General features: G+C 52.0%; 1 protein-coding gene across 2 annotated transcripts in view; it reads left to right on the forward strand.

Annotated features, from left to right (window-relative positions):
• Positions 1 to 18,972, forward strand: part of NOS2 (nitric oxide synthase 2) — a 33,549-nt gene that overhangs the window by 5,422 nt on the left and 9,155 nt on the right. For both annotated transcript variants that reach the window (XM_032845440.1, XM_032845441.1), the window contains exons 4-18: positions 636 to 784; positions 4,170 to 4,332; positions 5,271 to 5,362; positions 6,293 to 6,434; positions 6,514 to 6,653; positions 7,980 to 8,154; positions 8,247 to 8,348; positions 11,506 to 11,700; positions 13,086 to 13,168; positions 13,536 to 13,680; positions 14,557 to 14,661; positions 15,596 to 15,645; positions 16,021 to 16,195; positions 17,430 to 17,562; positions 18,522 to 18,600. In XM_032845440.1, coding sequence (XP_032701331.1) covers positions 636 to 784; positions 4,170 to 4,332; positions 5,271 to 5,362; positions 6,293 to 6,434; positions 6,514 to 6,653; positions 7,980 to 8,154; positions 8,247 to 8,348; positions 11,506 to 11,700; positions 13,086 to 13,168; positions 13,536 to 13,680; positions 14,557 to 14,661; positions 15,596 to 15,645; positions 16,021 to 16,195; positions 17,430 to 17,562; positions 18,522 to 18,600 — 1,928 coding nt within the window. The remainder of the gene's footprint in view (positions 1 to 635; positions 785 to 4,169; positions 4,333 to 5,270; positions 5,363 to 6,292; positions 6,435 to 6,513; positions 6,654 to 7,979; positions 8,155 to 8,246; positions 8,349 to 11,505; positions 11,701 to 13,085; positions 13,169 to 13,535; positions 13,681 to 14,556; positions 14,662 to 15,595; positions 15,646 to 16,020; positions 16,196 to 17,429; positions 17,563 to 18,521; positions 18,601 to 18,972) is intronic.

The following is an 18,972-nucleotide window of genomic DNA, read 5'->3' on the forward strand; positions in this document are numbered from 1 at the left end:
ATTCAAGCAGTTAGTGAGTACTTGGAGTAAGTGTTCAAGGCTCCTTCTCCTAAGTTTCTTATTCTAACTATAGAATGCATTCTGATTGTAAAATAGAAAGTCATTGAAAATTTCAACACCTTGTAAGTGGAAAGATTTCCCATACCTTCCAGAAATTACCAGAGTTAACATTAGGGTGTACTTCCTTCCAGCATTTTTTCTGTGCCCTCCTCTGACTTCAGGATTTGTATCCTCTCCTTTTGGTTCATGTTGGCTGAATACCAAGTGTGTTTCCAGGAGCCACATCAGCCTCTCTAAATGAGAAGATAGTTGAGATATTCCCAGGGATCAAGCTGTTGACTTGGCCCTGGGTCTGAGTCTGGCCGGGGAGCGGGCCCAGAGACTGAGCCCAAGGTGGTAGGAATCACCCCGGCTTACACCTACTTGGGTCAGCCAGTAGAGGAAAGGAGATGTGTGTGGCGAGAAAGCTTGGTGGACCCCAAGGAGGAGGTGCCACCGGGGTGGAGAAGGGCAGCAGGAAACTGGAGAGGCTGGAGTGGGAGGTGGCCAGGAGAGTTGGCCTGGAAGGAGGACCCCTGTCAACACCTTCCTGAGGGGCCAAGCAGCCCCCTCACCACCTACCTCTCTCTTTCCAGGAGCTTGCATGCAAGTCCAAGTCTTGTCTGGGAGCCATCATGAACCCCAAAAGTTTAACGAGAGGATCCAGGGACAAGCCTACCCCCCCAGATGAGCTTCTACCTCAAGCTATTGAATTTGTCAACCAGTATTACGACTCCTTCAAAGAGTAAGTCTCACTTGGGCTGGATCGTTACAGACCTCTTTCCCCAAGCTCTCCTGTGTTCAGTCATTTCCCTCTGACCCCAGGCCCTTTCCCTTTCCAGAGTCACAGGGGAGCCAGGGCTCAAGCACAGTTTTCCAAGGGGAAAGACCCCAGAGTCAGTTCTTGTAATCATAAGCAAGAGAGGCATAGCAATGATGGTTAAAAGTGGGGGCCAGGAGTGTAGCTATTTGACCTTGAATCCTGGCTGTGCCGGTAACCAGCGCTGGATTCTTGAGGAAATCAGTTCACCCTCTCTGCACATCAACTTCCTCATCTGTAAAAATGGGGTAAGAATAGAACCCAGCTTTGAACAGGGTAACTTTGATGATGAGCTGATACGTGCTCTTTTAATAGGAAATGTTGGAGAGAGAAAGGACTTTTAGGACCACCTGGTCAGACCTCCACCAGGGGTGAACAGGGAAGCCCAGTCCCAGCTAGAAGCCATGCCATCTGACCTGGAGAGGGCAAGTCATACTCTTTGCACTGAACTCTGTGGGGTTCCATATTCCTAGGTTTCATAGAATACATGATTATTAATGTAAAGCCCACTTAAAACTTTAGTATAAAAATACACAAAGGGATTGTAAGACAGAATGGCTGAGGGAATGCATTTGCTGTTTTATGGGCCAGGAGGGGAGTATGGTTTTTACGGTGTAGGCCACATAGCTCTTTACTGCATGAAATGAATCACAGAAATGCACCTGGGACCACCCCCACCCCATGGTGGAAAGAGTGGCTCCTCGTAATACCATGTCTCCTCTTCTATGATCCTGCAATGTCTGAGTGGGTAAGGGGCCTTGAGCTTCTGAAAAGTGCCCTAATCTGCCAGGGTCGCTGATTTCAACCCTGGCTGTGCCTGGAGTCACCTGAGGACTTTGCCAAATGCTCATGCAGGGTACCCTGGGCCAAGGACATCAGGATCTCAAGAATCGTGGACAAAGCAGAGCTCTGTGTTTTCTAAAAGCTCGTTTGGCGACTCACCTACAGAGCTGGGTTGAGTAACCCATTGGGGGTTGGCTGCCATGTGTGCTGAGAAGCCACAAACTCTATAGGAGTGCTTTGTGGCTTGGAGGTTCAAGATCCTCGGGCTGTCAGCTCTGCCAATGACCAATGAGCCTCTCAGGGTCTAGGAGGTCTCCTGATGGGCCTCACTGGGCCACCCTATCAGCACTGACATTCACTGGTCACTGTTCCCTGCGGAAGTGTTTTACAAGCAATGCTCACCACAACTCTGAAAGGAGTACCCCCCCCCATTTTATAGACACCAGTAGGAATTCCCATTTTACAGAAACGAAAGCCCACAGAAGAAATAATTTGCTTGAAGTCAGATGTTTCAGAGTCCCACAGCTGGGATGTGAACCCAGGCAATTTGGCACCAGAGCCCCTGCTTTTAACCTGGGTTCTGGCATCCAGCTCTTTGACCTTCAAGGTTCCAACTTCATGCTGGACCTGGGAGGTCCTGCTGGTGTTTAGAAGGCACTGGGTAGGTGTTAGCCCTGGGAAGCCACCGGGTTGCTCCTGGAGGTTTCAAAGAAACCCACTTGTTTCTCACAGACGGAAGGTCTGTTTCTCAGTCTCAAGTCCATACCTCGAACCTGTCAAGAGGTCCTGGGGGTGTGACTGACAAATGGCGGTCCATCCCCACGATCACACAAGCAGCCAGAGTCTGCTGGCAGGTTCGGTCTTTAGTGAATGAAGGATTGTATAGTTAGAAACTGTAATTTGCTCAATGTTCTGTTCAGATCCATTCACTGATGTCAAAAGCTACACTCTTTTTTTTTTTTTTTCAGAACTCCTAGGCATAGCATCTGAAGTGCAACTCTGTTGAAAACAGTAGTAAAATGCAAAATTCTAAAGGAATAGCAGGGAAAATGTAAAAAAGAACCCTTTCTTACATAGTCACATACTAACACCAGGGAGTGGGCTCAAGGTATCCGTGATTTGGTGATTGCTACGCTCTCCGTGCTCAGACACCGAGCGGGGAGTCTTGCTAGAAGCTTTGTGTGGGGAGGGGGGCTCCCAGTGTGACCACCTCAACCTCACCCAGCAGGTCCTGATGCCAGGGGTGTCCTTGCCGATAAGGAACCCCGAATGTTTTGTCTCTGAGCTTTTTTCTTTGATCAAGGAAGAGCTGTCAAGACACTCTTCATCCACAGAAAAGGCCATTCTGTTCTGAGTTGTCCTCTCTCCTTAATCATGAGTTCATTCCTTAAATCATTCTGTTTGTTGCCATTTCAAATTGTCTTTGGTGTTGATTGGAAATTTCAAAGTTGCTCTGTGTGTGTGTGTGTGTGTGTGTGTGTGTGTGTGTGTGTGTGTGTTTTAAAGCCTTTCTGACTGAATCCCTCCCTGAGGGATATTTTGGCCACCTGGGAGGGGTGAGCAGGAACAGTTTAGAACAGTTTAGAAATCGCCCCCAGGAGTGCTGGCTGAGCAGACCGGAGGTTGAGAAACAGTACATTCAAGGGGTGCCTCGAGGTTGGACCATGCGGTGGAGGGCTCCTGCCTGAGTCGGCCCTGGGGCCCTGCAGGCTGGGTCCTGAGCGCCCGTCCCTGTTCAGAGAAGCGTGGGCAGGCCCTCAACTTCTCCACGCTTGCAATCCCCCCAGGGGCAGAAGGTGGAAGGTTAAGAGCCGGGGCTTGGCATCAGGGCAATGGGAACCTGAGCCCTACCTGCTCTTTATCATACTTACGTTCCTGGGCTGGTCCTTCACCTGCCCTACAGGGCCTACCTACCCCCGACTATAAAGTGGACAGAAAAACCACCTCCCTCACAGACTCAGTGAGACCCTGACTGTGAGCCACTTCGCTCAGTACCTGGCTCGGAATGAGTTCTCGGTACACGGGAGCCAACATGGGAGGGAGGGACAGCTCATCTCTGGACCATGGGAGGTGGCCAGGAGGCAGGACGTGGCTGTGACTTGACTTGATGGGTCCTTCTCCAGTCTTTCAAGTGTCTGAGGATTGTACTCCTTGCTGATGCTTGCCAAGCTGAGATGAATGGGATTGGAGGAAAAGCGCCCGACAACAAGGGTGTCAGTGGGATCAAGAGCATTGGGTAACCAGCAGGAGCCAGTGGAGAAATGAAAATGACGCTCCCTGTTCCAAAATGAGAGAGAATCTCAAGACAGGGACAGCAGAGCATTAAGCCAAGCCTGGGGCCCTTCTGAGCCCAGGTTCCGGGGTCCCATACCTGTGAAGCTGGCCCCAGAGGGGGATGGTCTCCCTGAGGGACATCTTGCCCTCCTGGTCCCCAAGCTCAGTTCCTGCTTCTGTGGAGTGAATGAACCCCCCACCCCCATCTAAGGCATCTCATTGTTGATCTTCCTGCTGTCTTCCTGTCCCCCAGGGCAAAAATAGAGGAACATCTGGCCAGAGTGGAAGCAGTAACAAAGGAGATAGAAACAACAGGAACCTATCAGCTGACGGGGGATGAGCTCATCTTCGCGGCCAAGCAGGCCTGGCGCAACGCTCCCCGCTGCATTGGGAGAATCCAGTGGTCCAACCTGCAGGTGGGCTTGCCCAGGCCCAGGCAGGGGCGGAAACTGGGAGGCGGGCAGGCCTTGTGCACAGGGCCCTGAGCAGCCGGGCGGGGCTCCCCGGTTCTCTCTTCACGTTGGTGAACATGAAATGGGGACTCACTCATAGGGCTCCCCCTGGAAGTCTAGGATCTGATTGCAGGACAGGATTTCTAGCGGGTCTTTGGTCTCCCGTTAAACCCAGACATAAAACTGAATGAGCTGTTGAGACCCTGGTGCTGCGAGAGAGGGCCATTTGAGTCCTCGGCTCCCAGGAGACTGTCTTTATCCTGGCCTCCTTCATTGCTGGATAATATGGAAATTGCTTGCACAGGGAAATGGATGAGAAATGCCAGTGAGGGGCGCCTGGGCGGCTCAGTGGGTTAAGCCTCTGCCTTCGGCTCAGGTCATGATCCCGGGGTCCTGGGATCGAGCCCCGCATCGGGCTCTCTCTCTGCAGGGAGCCTGCCTCCACCTCTCTCTCTGCCTGCCTCTCTGCCTACTTGTGATCTCTGTCAAATAAATAAATAAAATCTTTAAAAAAAAAAAAATGCCAGTGAAACCAGCACAGGTTGAAAGAAAATGCTGAGAGCCCAGTGTGCTGATGTTCTAAAGGGAGTAGGCTTGGGCTGTGGGAGTCCCCATTCACATGCCCAAAAGTCAGGTTTTCTTGGGATTTGGGTTTTGATGGGGTCTTCCAAGAGGGGTTGCCTGGGCTCCCCCAGGAGAGCAGGAGAAAGGAGGGACGGGCAGCCCTGAGATGGAAGGTGTTGATGCAGAGAAAGAAGAGAACGTTCTTCTTTGCTTGGTGCTTGGGTGGTGGTGGGGCGTGCGGGCCACTTCCCCTGTTCCCTCATAACTTCGCTTCTGATCAACCCCGGACCTCTGTCCTCATGGTCCTTGATGGTGTGGGCTGGGTGGGCCGTGTGCAGGTCTTCGACGCCCGGAGCTGTTCCACTGCCAAGGAAATGTTCGAGCACATCTGCAGACACCTGCGTTATGCAACCAACAATGGCAACATCAGGTGAGTTCCCCTTTCCTGGGGCTGCAGCTGGGGCCCACCCTGCCCCGGAGTCTGAGCCAAAGGATGCAGACAGGTTTAGGGAAGGCTTCTCCAGGAGAAGCCAGGGAGAAAGAGAAAGGAGCAAGACGCAGGCTTCTTGGGCAAGCCTCCGTGAGCTTAACCACTCTTCCTAGCCCATGCGCTTGACTTCCTTCTGACTTGGAACCATTTGGAGGGGGCGGGGGATCTTTGACAAGCAACATCGTCACTGCTCAAGGTCAGGCTCCCCGCTTTTTAGAAGGGATGAGAGGTTGGTGTTGCAGCTCAAGGCTCCAATGTGTCATTTTTTGTAGGACTGGGAGTCACTCTTCATCAGTGCGTGTCCCCCTCTCCTAAGCTTACCTTCTCCTACCCTCAGCCAAAGAGGTCCAGGCTGATGGACTGAACAGCCTGTTCGGCCATTCATTCATTTTTCTGTTCAGCAAACGGTGCCCCTATAATGGGGACCTAACCCGTGACTAGGCATGGCAGTGGGGTGAGGACAATGCAGAGGTGACTAAGGCCGAGGACCCTGCCCCAGCCCACTGTGCACCTGTTCCCGGCGCTAGACAAGCGTCCCACTCACCGGACTGCGCCAGAGAAAGATGCAGTGAGGGCAAAGTCTGGGATGGCTGACCCCACCTGAGGGATGGCGAATATCCTGGAGGGGGTGGCCCCTGTATTGGTCTTAAAGGAAGGGGAGGTGCTGGAAGCAGAAGAAGGAGAGGGAAGGCATGTCAGGAAGGGGGCTGTCAGACCAGTGAGTGGAATGTTGTGTTGCTGCAAGAGTTTAGCGTAGGTGCAGAGGGATGGGGAGCCGGAAGACAGGAGGCAGAGGGAGACCTGGGGAGGCTGGCTGGGAGCCCCCACCAAAGCCGAGGAGTCAATGGCACTGTCCTTGTCTTGGGGAAGGTCGGCCATCACCGTGTTCCCGCAGCGGAGCGATGGGAAGCATGACTTCCGGGTCTGGAACGCTCAACTTATCCGGTATGCGGGCTACCAGATGCCTGACGGCACCATCCTGGGGGACCCCGCCAGCGTGGAGTTCACCCAGGTATGGGGTCCAGCCTTGGTGGCTGACAGAGGGAACCAGAGGGGTCAAGGGGCCTCATTTGGGCCCGTCTTGCCCCCAGCTGTGCATCGACCTTGGCTGGGAGCCCAAGTACGGCCGCTTCGATGTGGTGCCTCTGGTGCTGCAGGCGGATGGCTGTGACCCTGAGTTCTTTGAAATCCCGCCCGACCTTGTGCTCGAGGTGCCCATGGAACATCCCAGGTAAGCAGGTGGGGCTGCTGGGGTGTGCCTGCTCCATCCCTTCCTTGGGGAGATCTCTGGCCTCGGGCCCCTCCTTGCCCCCAAAGCCCAGCCAGCAGCAGGCAGTGGCACAAGGGCTGGCTCTCGATCTTGCCTTGTCAGCACTTGTGCAGCAACCCCAGACTTGGGACGTAGGCCTTAGACTTGGAAGGATATGTTGATGATGAGGGAGAGGCAGGGGCTTTGACAGGTGGGGCCCTAGGAACTTGGAAAACAGTGACTTTGGGGGAGAAACCCTCAAATGGCTTTATCATTCTCACACTGAGCATCCTAGCCCTCTTGTCTTCCTGCCAACTCTCTCAGCTGCCCCCTTCTGACTGTGGTGAAAGTATAAGGCCATAGTGACTTCTGGAGCTCACCTGGTTCAGACCCTGGGCAGCAATCATCCTCACAAAAATACTTCCATATATAGAGACTCACTGTGTAGCAGGTATTGAGCTGGACTCTTCTTTTTGTCCCTTGCATACACTGAACTCACTCACAACACAGGGCCTTTGCACTTGCTGTTCCCTCTGCCTGACATGCTTTTTCCTCAGAAATTTAAAGGATTCATTTCTTCTCTACAATGAGGTATTTCCTGAATGTCACCCCCTCTGAGAAGCCTATCCTGATCACTCAGTCTAGAGCAGATACTCTTATCTACTACTACATCACCTTATTTTTCTATTCATCTGTTTACTTGTTTAGAGTCTAGACTCTAGTCCATAAGCTCCTTCAGTATAGGGATCTTGGCTTTCTTGTTCAGCTATATATAGCTACCACCTGAAGAGTACCTGGCACATAGTAGGTGCTCAATTATAAGCATATAAATTATATGAATTTACAAACAAGTGACACCGTCAACTTTATTAGTAACCCTATGAGTTTGATGCTAGTATCTGTATTTTACTGGTGGGGTTACTAAGGCTCAGAGAGGCTGACTCACATGCCAAGGTCACACAGCTGGTAAGTGGTAAGGCAGAACTTGAACCTGGGCTTTCTGACACTAGAGTCCTTAACTGCTATGTTGTGTTGGGTTCTCTGCATTTGGTACGGCGCCTGTCACATGCTTGTTGCTTAACGTATGTTTGCATGAACAAGCAGGTAAATGAATACATAATTAATGATACCTACTGTGCCCAGTTCACTTCTCCAGGCTGGATGAATTTAGAGAATAACACTTGGAAAGAAGTCTTCTTGGTTGATTCTTTTTCTGAAGACTTTTTTGTCTTTTTGTCGGTGGGGATGGGGGATGAGGGTGGGCAATAGTACAGGTCCCGTTGAGCACTGGCTCTGCTTCCCTGCCAGGTATGAGTGGTTCCGTGAGCTGCAGCTGAAGTGGTATGCCCTGCCCGCAGTGGCCAACATGCTCCTTGAAGTGGGTGGCCTTGAGTTCCCAGGGTGCCCCTTCAATGGCTGGTACATGGGAACGGAGATCGGGGTCCGGGACTTCTGTGACGTTCAGCGCTACAACATTCTAGAGGTAATAGGGCCCATCTGACGGGGCTGGCTGCAAGTGTGGGTCTGTCTGGGGGGGCTCTCAGGGACCAACTCACCCCATCACCGCCTCTGCAGGAAGTGGGCAGAAGGATGGGCCTGGAAACACACAAGCTGGCCTCACTCTGGAAAGACCGGGCTGTCATTGAGATCAATGTCGCTGTGCTCCACAGTTTCCAGGTACGTTGTGTTCTGTGGATCCGGAGACTTTCTGGTCAGAAGGTTCTCTGGTCTAGTCACTCATATCATGCTTGGTTCTCCCCTGACAATGTTGTCCATTTTTTCATGTATCACACCAGTACTGAGCATCTTGTTTGTGCTAGGTGCTGGGGATGCGGACAGATAAGCCCTCCTACCCACACTGGGTCTTCTAGTGTAAACTTGAATGCTTCTAGCAACAGGCAACTCCTTACCTTTCAAGACTTGTCCGTCCCCGAGCTTGAGCACAGAATCCTCTTCCCTCTCCATTTCTCAAGGACTTTATTCCTAAAAATGCCTCCCTACTTCTTCTGTCTCATCAGTGTCTTCCTCTCTGCTGGATCAATTTCAGCAGTGACTAATAGGCTGTAACGTTTCCTATTTCCAAGAAATAAACAACCAGCTAACCAAATAAGAACCACAGCTACTACCTTGTTTTCCTGTTTCCCTTTGCAGCTAACCCACTGCAAGATCTCATACACCTCCTCCTCCTCCAGCCACTCCAGTCAGACTTCTGTCCTCTACCACTCTTCCGGTCACTTCTGGAATTCTTGCTGTTTTCTAGGCTCACCTAGATGGTCCCACCTCAGGGCCTTTGCACTTGCTTTCCCCCTCTGCCTAGAACACCCTTCCCACAAATCATCCCATGACCCCCTCATTCCCTTCATTCAGTCTCTACTGTCACCTCCTTACAGTCGTCTTCCTGACCACACCATGGAAGATGGCACCCTTACCCTGACTCCATCCCAGCCCTCTCTCTTCTTCCTTTAACTCTGTCTTTATTTTTCCTTTTAGTTCTCACTAGCTCCCACATCACATAGTACATCTACTTCTTGCCTTTCCTTTAGGGCTGGACCTTGTCTCTCTTGTTCATTACTCCAGGGAGTAGGAGAATGTCTGGCCATACCGAATGAATGAATGAGAGCCCATGTTGCCACGAGCAGGGGCTGCTCATTCCTTCCCTCTGCTGAGCGAATGTACCCACCCCATGGGTCCACACACGGTTTAGTGCTTGTGTGGGACTGAGCCTTCTCCTCTGTGTGCCTGTCTTACTCGTAGGAACGCCCCCTTTCCTTTTAGGAAGGAGGGAGCGGATGTGTGAAGATACTACTTTAGAGGCTGAAACCATTTCCCTAAAGCCATCAGAGGCCCTGGAGGCCAGACTGCTAGGAAGACAGTCCTTTATACATTCAGCAAAATACACTGAGTGTTTTGCATGTACCGAGCACTAGGCTTGGCCAAGGATGTGAGTGGTGAACAAAGTAGACAAAAACCCTTTCCTTGCGGAGTGGAATGGGGAGTTGACATGAAACAAACATCCAATAAATATTTACAATCACACAGTTTCCCAAGGCTGCTCACCCAAAGATAGCTAAAGCCTGTCCTTGATTGTTGGGGCAGGGGGGTGATCTGAGGCGGAACAGGAAGAGCCCCCTGGGGCTGGCCCGGCTCAGAAGGACCTTACTACCAGTGGACCACACATCCTGACTTCCGTGGGTTCAGTGCACCAGCCCTGTCACTACAGGATGCAGATATGTCCCAGAAAATCTGATCTTCAACTGTCTCCTGATCGCTAAGGACTGTATCCCCTCATGGCTAGAGTGTCTCCAGGACTTCCTCGTCACCCTCCTTCAGGATAAACTTCCTCATCTCTAAAACGGGAATAAATCGTAGGACCTCCCTCGCTTGGTTATTGTAGGAATTAAAATGTATGCAAAACACTCAACTGTGCTATCTGGCCCCTAGCAAACCCTCAGTAGGCCTTAGTTTTATGGTTCTTACTATCACCATAATCAGCTTTTGAGCTTACAGCTGGCCCAGCACCTGGGACCTGCTCGTACAAGTGTAAGATGGCAGAAGACCCCTGAGCCCGCCCTCAGTGGGCTGCTCTGGTACTTCTGCCCTTGACTCGGGCAGTGTCCTCCTCTAGGAAGGCCCCTTCCCTAACTGTGCCCATCCCTTAGGACTTGCCTCTGCTTAGGGGACCCCTGGGTGGCTCATTCAGCTAAGCATCTGCCTTTAGCTCAGGTCATGATCTCGGGGGTCCTGAGATTGAGCCCCATGTTGGGCTCTCAGCTCAGGGAGGAGCCCATTTCTCTCTCTCCCTCTGCATGCCCCCGACCCAGCCCCCACCTGCTTGTGCTTTCTCTCTGTCAAATAAATAAATAAAATTAAAAATATATATACTTGCTTCCTCTTAGAAGCAGCTTCTGGAATTCCTTCCTCCTCCAGGTCTGTGTCTGCGCTCAGCATGCCACGTCTCCCAGCAGCCCCTGCACTCTCCTCTGTTCTGTCTCATAGCAGACCACATGGGCAGCCAACTTCCTCTGTGTCCCCACCTTAGAATATAATCTAATGCAGAAAAAGGGCCTCGCATTCACCTCTGTAATATCCGTGCCTGATGTGCTGCCCAGCAGACGCGAGTAAGGATGGCAGCAAATGCTTACCGCGCATGTTCTGTTCTTCAAAGGCTTAGTGAGTTTCAGCAGCTAATAGCTCAAGGTCACATGGCCAGTAAGAGGCCACGGTTTGAATCATGACATTAAACAGATGTCTTGACTCAATGAGGCGCCCCAGATAGATAAGGGTGTGGCTGCCTCTGTTGGATCATTCCAGGAAGGCTCAGACCCCTTGGCTTCCAATTTTAGGATGTGGGACATTGTGGTGACTTGTCTTCCATAGGCTACGGTTCCCCCCAACACTCAGTCCTCTCCGGACAGGTCCAGTTCCTTCTTGGCTGAAGGAACTCCCGGAACTCTCTACTAACCAGTGGCAAGAAGGCTCCGTGGTTGGATTTATCAGCATCCAGAGGGAGCCATTTGTTGGGAGTTGGGGGAGACTTGTAGGTGTGGCCTGAGAATGGGATATTGCCCCTAGAGGGCCAAGGTGGGGGGCCACCACATGACCTGTAGGCCCACCATGACTATGGTGATTTCTGGGGCTCCTTGATGCTCCAAAAGTGTCTTCGACTTGAGTATTTATTTTTAGCTGCAACGAAGTAGCCACGGGCAATGGCTGTCCCATTTTGCTGATTACCCGGCCTTTCCACAGTCCATCTTGGGAGCTCCGCAGCCGACTGACCACACTCGTGACTCCATCCCTCTCCTCAATGCCCCCTCTTTGCCTCCTTCTCATTCAGAAGCAGAATGTGACCATCATGGACCACCACTCAGCTGCAGAGTCCTTCATGAAGTACATGCAGAGCGAGTACCGCTCCCGAGGGGGCTGCCCGGCTGACTGGATTTGGCTGGTTCCCCCGATTTCTGGGAGTATCACTCCTGTGTTCCACCAGGAGATGTTAAACTATGTCCTGTCCCCTTTCTACTACTACCAGGTAAAGGAGGGCTTTCCTCTCCTCTGTGTCTTGGGAGCTCAGGGGTGGAGTGTGTGTGTGTGTGTGTGCATGTGCGTGTGTGCACGCACTCACCTGTGGGGGACCCATGGGGGAGGGTCGGGGACCCAGAGACCTGTGCTTTTCAGGCTGCACTCACAGGAGGCTGAGCAGCGTTTGTCCATTTCCACAGAGAGTGAGACTTCAGGAAATAACTTTTTTTTTTAAAGATTTTATTTATTTATTTGACAGATCACAAGTAGGCAGAGAGGCAGGCAGAGAGAGAGGGGGAAGCAGGCTCCCCACTGAGCAGAGAGCCCAATGCGGGGCTCGATCCCAGGACCCTGAGATCATGACCTGAGCCGAAGGCAGAGGTTTAACCCACTGAGCCACCCAGGTGCCCCACAGGAAATAACTTTTATTCTACCTTCAGGGGCCCATTGCTCCACCGGGGCTTACGCTTCTGAGGCTGACCGCCATTACCCTTCTACCCCCACCCCCCATAGACAGTTGTAGCCCATGATGCTGAAGAGCTTGGCTCCTGGGTCAGACGTGGCTGTGGGCAACTCTGCTGCCTCCTGGCTGTAGGATCTTGGGTGGGTCTTTGCACCCACGTAAGCCCTGCTGTTCTCCTCTCTAAAAGTGATGGGCGTTAGCTCCGCAAACGAACTGGTGGATGCCCAGCCCAGAACGCATTCTATCACTGCTACCTGTTGAAACCAGTTCGTATTTTAAAAAGTCCAAAAGCGGGGCGCCTGGGTGGCTCAGTGGGTTAAAGCCTCTGCCTTCGGCTCAGGTCATGATTCCAGGGTCTTGGGATCGAGCCCTGCATTGGACTCTTTGCTTGGCAGGGAGCCTGCTTCCCTTCCTCTCTCTCTGCCTGCCTCTCTGCCTACTTGTGATCTCTGTCTGTCAAATAAATAAAATCTTAAAAAATATATATATATATATTTAAAAAAAATAATAAAAAGTCCAAAAGCACTTTGGTTAGAAGAGCTTCCTTACATTCAGATGCTAACTAGCAAATCAGGGTGACTGATGGCTACGGTAGTTTGTACCTGCTGTCCTAACACCTTCCTTTACTCTCAGAAGAGGTACCTGGTTTGAACTCTACACTGTAGGACCTGCCTAGTGATTAGACATTAAAGATGAAAGCGAAGTGGGGCCTCTTCCTTCTGGGGAGAAACTAATGGAGAATAAGCCAGAGGACCCCACAGTGTGGGCAGGAGCTGCAGCTCTGAGGGAGACAGAACCCCCGTCCTCCCCAGTGTGGGCTTCAGGGACCCCCACCTCACAAAGGGCATGACAAGTCCTCTGTCTCCCTCGTGCCCCGACACCAAAGAGGAGTCAGGCCCCACCTGCCCTCATATGTGCTTTCTTTTCTGAAGGTGGAGGCCTGGAAAACCCACGCCTGGCAAGATGAGAAGAAGAGACCCCGGAGGAGAAAGATTCCATTCAAAGTCTTGGTTCAGTAAGTGCAAGCAGCCAGTGCTGAGATCTGAGCCGTAGCCGTTCCTCCCAGGTGGCTGCCCTTCTTGGCCTCAACAGGCAGGGAACAGAGAGACATGATGATCTTTATGGAGGGGTCCAGACGCCAAGGGGGAATCACCTACCACCATTGGCCTAACCCTCCCCGTCCTCCATTTCCCCCAGGGGCTGAGTAGTGGGTTGAGCGGGTAAAGGGAAGAGAAGGGCCATGGATCAGGGTCAGTAGCTGGTAAGAAATGTGCATTCCTTTCCCTCGTCCTGCCACACTTTAAACACCAGCCCTCCCCTGTTCTCCTGGGCCCCCCGTGTTCCTCTGGAGGGCTGAGTCAGCACAGTGTCTGTCCACACAGGGCTGTGCTCTTCACCTCCATGCTGATGCGCAAGACCATGGCGTCCCGAGTCAGAGCTACCATCCTCTTTGCGACAGAGACGGGAAAGTCGGAAACACTGGCCCAGGACCTGGGGACCTTGTTCAGCTATGCCTTCAACCCCAAGGTAACCAGCTCAGCAGGACACAGGCCTTTTTCTCTGCCTGTGTACAGACAAATTGGCAAAAGTTCAAATGGTTGCCCTGTTCCTGAATGTCCCAGGGCCTTGGATATGCTGACTCTATGTTGTAAATCTGTGACAGAAGGATAGGTGTGTGTCCAGGGATTCCCAAAGTTACACAGAACGTAAGTTTGTAAGTTTGTGCCAGGGAACACAGTTTGAGAAATGCTTTCCTAATCCAAGTCTCAATATCTGTGAGTTCCTGTAGATACATTTTATTCCTATTTACTCAACATCTTCACTATAGGGTACCATGATAAAAGTGAAGGGGGCAAAGGACTGAATAGGAGAATGAAACCCCAGAGGGGGACCCATTCATGCCATCAGTGTTGAATTTCCTCCTGTGTTGGGAGACGTCCCATTTCACGTGGGTGTGGGTTGAACAGGGAGGCGGTGACAGGTGTCACCTGAGATTGCTTCAGGCAAAGCATTCGGGTTCCTGAGGGGTGAAAGAATGGTGGTTTTTGTAACCTCACCTCATTTTTGTGGAAAATACATCTGCACACTAAGAATTCAAAATGGCTGCAGGAGTGTTTTGATTTGGGGCCTGCAGTGTTTGGGAGGTGATCCCTCCCCGGCTTGTGGAAGGATTGGCAGTGGGGCTTGCTTGGGGCAGAAGGATGGGGAGCAATGTGTTCATGTGGGTCTGTTCAACAGGGATTCAGGAAGCACCTGCCTCTGTGCCCGTTTGGGCTTGGTGTGGGCGGGGCCTGGTGGAAAGAGATGATTGGGAGGGAGGTTCCTGGCCTGGGTGGGGAAAGGGAAGCACAGGGTGTCTGGGGACGGTGTGGAGGGCTGATGTCCACCCTCGGGGCTCTGCAGGTTCTGTGCATGGACGAGTACAGGCTGAGCCATCTGGAGGAGGAGAAGCTGCTGGTGGTGGTGACCAGCACGTTTGGGAACGGAGACTCCCCCAGCAACGGAGAGGTGTGTGGCCTGGGTCGCAGTGTTCTGGGGTGGGTGGTGCCAGGGCCCGAGGGGGCCAAGGAAAGGATCTGGGCGATTCAGCATGTCCTATGGAAGACATTTGGAAGTGAGTGCTCAGATTGCTCTGGGCTGCCTTAGCTTTAGCATTTGGCTACCTTCTTTGTAATTATCACCATATGTAGGCGACCCCTTTCCTAGGACATACTTATATTTTCAAGTAAGTTGACTTACCTTTTTTAACTAAAAAATTCATGTGTAAAGGAAACTTTGTATCATTCCCACAGATGGAAGGCCAACAAAAAATTAATCCAATGAGAGCCTAAGTTCTTGAATTTTCGCTAGATACCGTTGCCTGACCACGGCTTGCTTTGTTTTTTAAAATGAGCAATGGTCTGGTATTAGAGGTCTTTGGGCTCCAGTAGCTTCAGCTGAGACTCTCCCTAGTTTCCATAAAGATGATAATAATAATAGAAACAGGAATAACAAAAAAAATTACAGAAAAGAGAATACTCTTACCAGGTGATTTGACAGTATTTTACATTGCACCTAAAATTATCTTGAGATCCTTGGAAATGAGGGTTTTCTTAGAGAGTATAGGACCAGTTGTCATTCTTACCAGGTTCCAAACAGGAAAAAAGGCTCATGCCCCATGAGGAGACCATCTGGAGATGCCAGGCCCTCTCTCTACCAGAAGTGGATGGGGCTGGGCTATTCAGGGCTACACCAGGGGTCAGGCCCACATGAGTTACTAAAGCTAACCTTGTCATCAAGCCCTGGCCAGTTAGCCCCACACATAAACTGACTTCCATTTATGAATCTTGAACCTTCTTCTGCCAGATATGGCCAGTTTTGAAGTGGGCCACCAGAAGAAAAGTAAAAAGCAGTGCTTTTATGAATCTTGTCCTGAGAACTCAGTGGTTCTCTCTCTTTCTAGAAACTGAAAAAATCTCTCTTCATGCTGAAAAAGCTTACCAACAAGTTCAGGTAAGGCTTTTCCCTACTCCCACTCGTCTAAGCCCTGCCTTGTGGACCTAAGTGTCAGGGACCCGGGTTCCGGGGAGGGTACTGGTTGTGTATAAGGGGGTCTCATCCAAGATGTCCAGGCAGAGAGAATGTGTCAAGGGTCAAGCCAGGAAAACCAAGTCCTTCCCACAGGTCTGCAGGCTGAGCATGCATTGGTCACGGGAGTTGGTGACAAGGCTTGGGAGCTGGAGAGGACCCAAAGATGGCATGCACTGGCTGGCTCTGTGCCCAGCTGGAGTAGGAGTGTCTGAGGCTGGTTTACGGGCAGGTTGTGCTATGTGTTGCTTGCATGGGTGGGGTCACTCCAGTCTCCGTGTGTGTGTCCTCCTCTGGCAGGTATGCTGTGTTCGGCCTTGGCTCCAGCATGTACCCGCAGTTCTGTGCCTTTGCTCATGACATCGACCAGAAGTTGTCCCATCTGGGGGCCTCCCAGCTCGTCCTTACAGGGGAAGGGGATGAGCTCAGTGGACAGGAGGAAGCCTTCCGCAGCTGGGCTGTGCAAACCTTCAAGGTCAGTTCTTAGCCAGAGTTACCCCCATAGCAGTGACAGGGAGGCCACAGCCCCCTCCTGCCCAGGACATCTGTGTCGGGTTGCCTGGGTGGCATGACCCCTGCCTGGTCCTACAGGTGTGGCCCGAGGGCTCAGGTCCCTGCTGCCTTCCCTCAGCCCCCCAAGAACTCCACTTGAAGCATGTGTCTCTGGGTGGGAAAAGAAGGCTGAGACACTTCCCGTCCTCTGGGAGCTTCGGTTTAAGATCTTTCCCCCTCTAATTATCCAGACCACCTCTTGATGAATTAGCCTTATTTTAGTCTCCCAGCCACAGAGAGCCTGGGGACAGAGACCATGCAGTGGAGTCTTTCAGACCTGTGTCAGAATCTTAGCAAGGCTTTGCTGCCCGTGGCCTGACATCCCTGACACCCCTGACATCACTGGGGTGCCTGGGTGACTCTGTTGGTTAGATGTCCGACTCTTGGTGTCAGCTAAGGTCATGATCTCAGGGTCATGAGATCAAGCCCCGTGTTGTACTCTGTGCTCAGTAGGGAATCTTTTTTTTTTTTAAGATTTTATTTATTTATTTGACAGATAGAGATCACAAGTAGGCAGAGAGGCAGGGAGAGAGAGAGAGAGGAGGAAGCAGGCTCCCCGCTGAGCAGAGAGCCCGATTCGGGGCTTGATCCCAGCACCTGGGATCATGACCTGAGCCAAAGGCAGAGGCTTTAACCCACTGAGCTACCCAGGTGCCCTATGTGCTCATTAGGGAATCTTCTTGGGATTCTCTCCGTCCCTCCCTTACTCCCTCCCTGCACTTGCTCTCTCTCAAATAAGTAAATAAATCTTAAAAACACAGCTCCTCGTGTAAGCAGAGCATTTTAGCCAGCCATGGTACTTAGAGCACCAGCTTGAGTCGGGGCTGACCTTGTTCCCAGGCCCTCACTGCCTCCACGTGACTCCACACCAGGAGCATGGGAGTCACCCACTCTCAGGGGGTGGGCACGTGGGTAAAGTGAGATATTAACTAGTGCAGTATTAGCATCCACTTGGAGAGCGGTAGCGACTGTGTGCCAAGCCTGGTCACCTCTCTGAGTCCTCGCAGTGGTCCGATCTAATCCATGTGCTGAGTAATGATCGGAAGCACTTAACCGATCTGTAAGCACCTACAAAGTGATGGCCCCGTTGTTGGCGATGATGTCATTGAAGATGACGGCGACCATGGTTAACACCGGTCCACTCCACCTTCTTGCAGGCAGCCTGCGAGGCATTCGATGTGCGAGGCAAACATGGGATTCAGATCCCTAAGCACTACACCTGCAGTATGACCTGGGACCCACAGCACTACCGGCTTGTGCAGGACTTGCGGCCTCTGGACCTCAACAAAGGTACCTGCTGCGTCGCCCAGCATGGGGCTCATTGCCCTGCCTGCCAGGGTGGGGGGATCTGCACCCGGAGTTGGTGATCAAGGAGATCACAGGACTCTCTGAACAGCAGCTGGCTTCAGGCTGCCAAGCCTTGGTCTCTTGTTGGACCTGAGAGACTGCTGGGGGGTGAGGCTGGAGAGCTTGCTTCGTTTCCGAAGGCTGTTTCAGGAGGAAGCCCCAGGCAGGTGGTGGAAAGGAAAGGGGAGCCAGCATGGAGCGAGGGCCTCCTGTGTGCCAGGCACTGTGCTGGGCTCCTTGCCTGCCCACGCTGAGTGAGTCCTGACATTCATCTTGCAAGAAGGGCCCAAGGACCAGGGTGCCTGGCTGGCTTAGTTGATAAGGGCATCCAACTCTTGATCTCTGGGTCGTGAGTTCGAGCCCCATGTTGGGTGCAGAGATTACATTAAAAAAAAGCAGGGGTGGGGGTGGCATAAAGAAGCTAAAGTTCAGGGAGGTGAAGCAGGTTGCTAGCATGTGGCCTGGTTGGGATTTGAGCAGGCTGACGGCCGTGAACTCTCGATGGTAGCTTCTAGATGCTGGGCCCCCTTGATTCCTCTTTTCTTATACCTCGAATGCAGTAGTCTGTCAGTTTCTGCATGTTGAGGATAGCCCCAATGTCAACTATGCTCTCCCGCAGGTGCCAGGCCATGGGGATGGCCTAGAAATGCACCTATTTGGGCACCTCATGCATCCCCTCCCCCACACCTAGCAACAGCACAAACACCCTTGTCTGAACAAGCATCTTTATTTGTGATTCAGAAACATGGCAGGGAAAGAGAAGAAGAAAACCCCACCCCCGTCACAGTGGGATGCCCCAGGGGTAGTGTCTAGGCGTAACTGACTTAGACCTGGGAGCCTCCCCGCCCCCCAGCCAATGCTAAAGAGCCACTGTGCCACATCATCCTCTCTGTTCCCCACAGCCCTCAGCAGTATGCACGCCAAGAACGTGTTCACCCTGCGGCTCAAATCACAGCGGAATCTACAGAGTCCCCAGTCCAGGTAGGGGAGACTACAGGGCTGCTCGGGTGACATTACATAGGTTTAATATAATGGAAGAAAGACCAGAGTGAGTCCATCTTTGAAAGGAGAGAAGTGTGCCCTGGCATTAGCCACAATGCCATGGGTAGGACCAGTAGGACAAGCTTGGCCAGTAACCCCTGTGACCTCCGGTGCCTTTAGCTCTGGCCTCCATTAACCGTGGGCCGGTTTTCCAGCTTGAGAACTAGGCACCTGTTTTACCACGGGTCCTTTGTCACTAAACCCTTTCACCAAAGGTGGAGGGCAAGAGGAACTCAAGCCATTTGACTCTGTCTTAAGAACTTTCAGGAAAATTTTTGGCAGAGAAGGACGTTTCCCTGTCAGGAAAAACAG

The sequence above is a fragment of the Lontra canadensis genome, unplaced genomic scaffold, assembly GCF_010015895.1.
Source record: "Lontra canadensis isolate GAN:19392208 unplaced genomic scaffold, GSC_riverotter_1.0 scaffold163, whole genome shotgun sequence".
Classification (NCBI taxonomy): Eukaryota; Metazoa; Chordata; class Mammalia; order Carnivora; family Mustelidae; genus Lontra; species Lontra canadensis.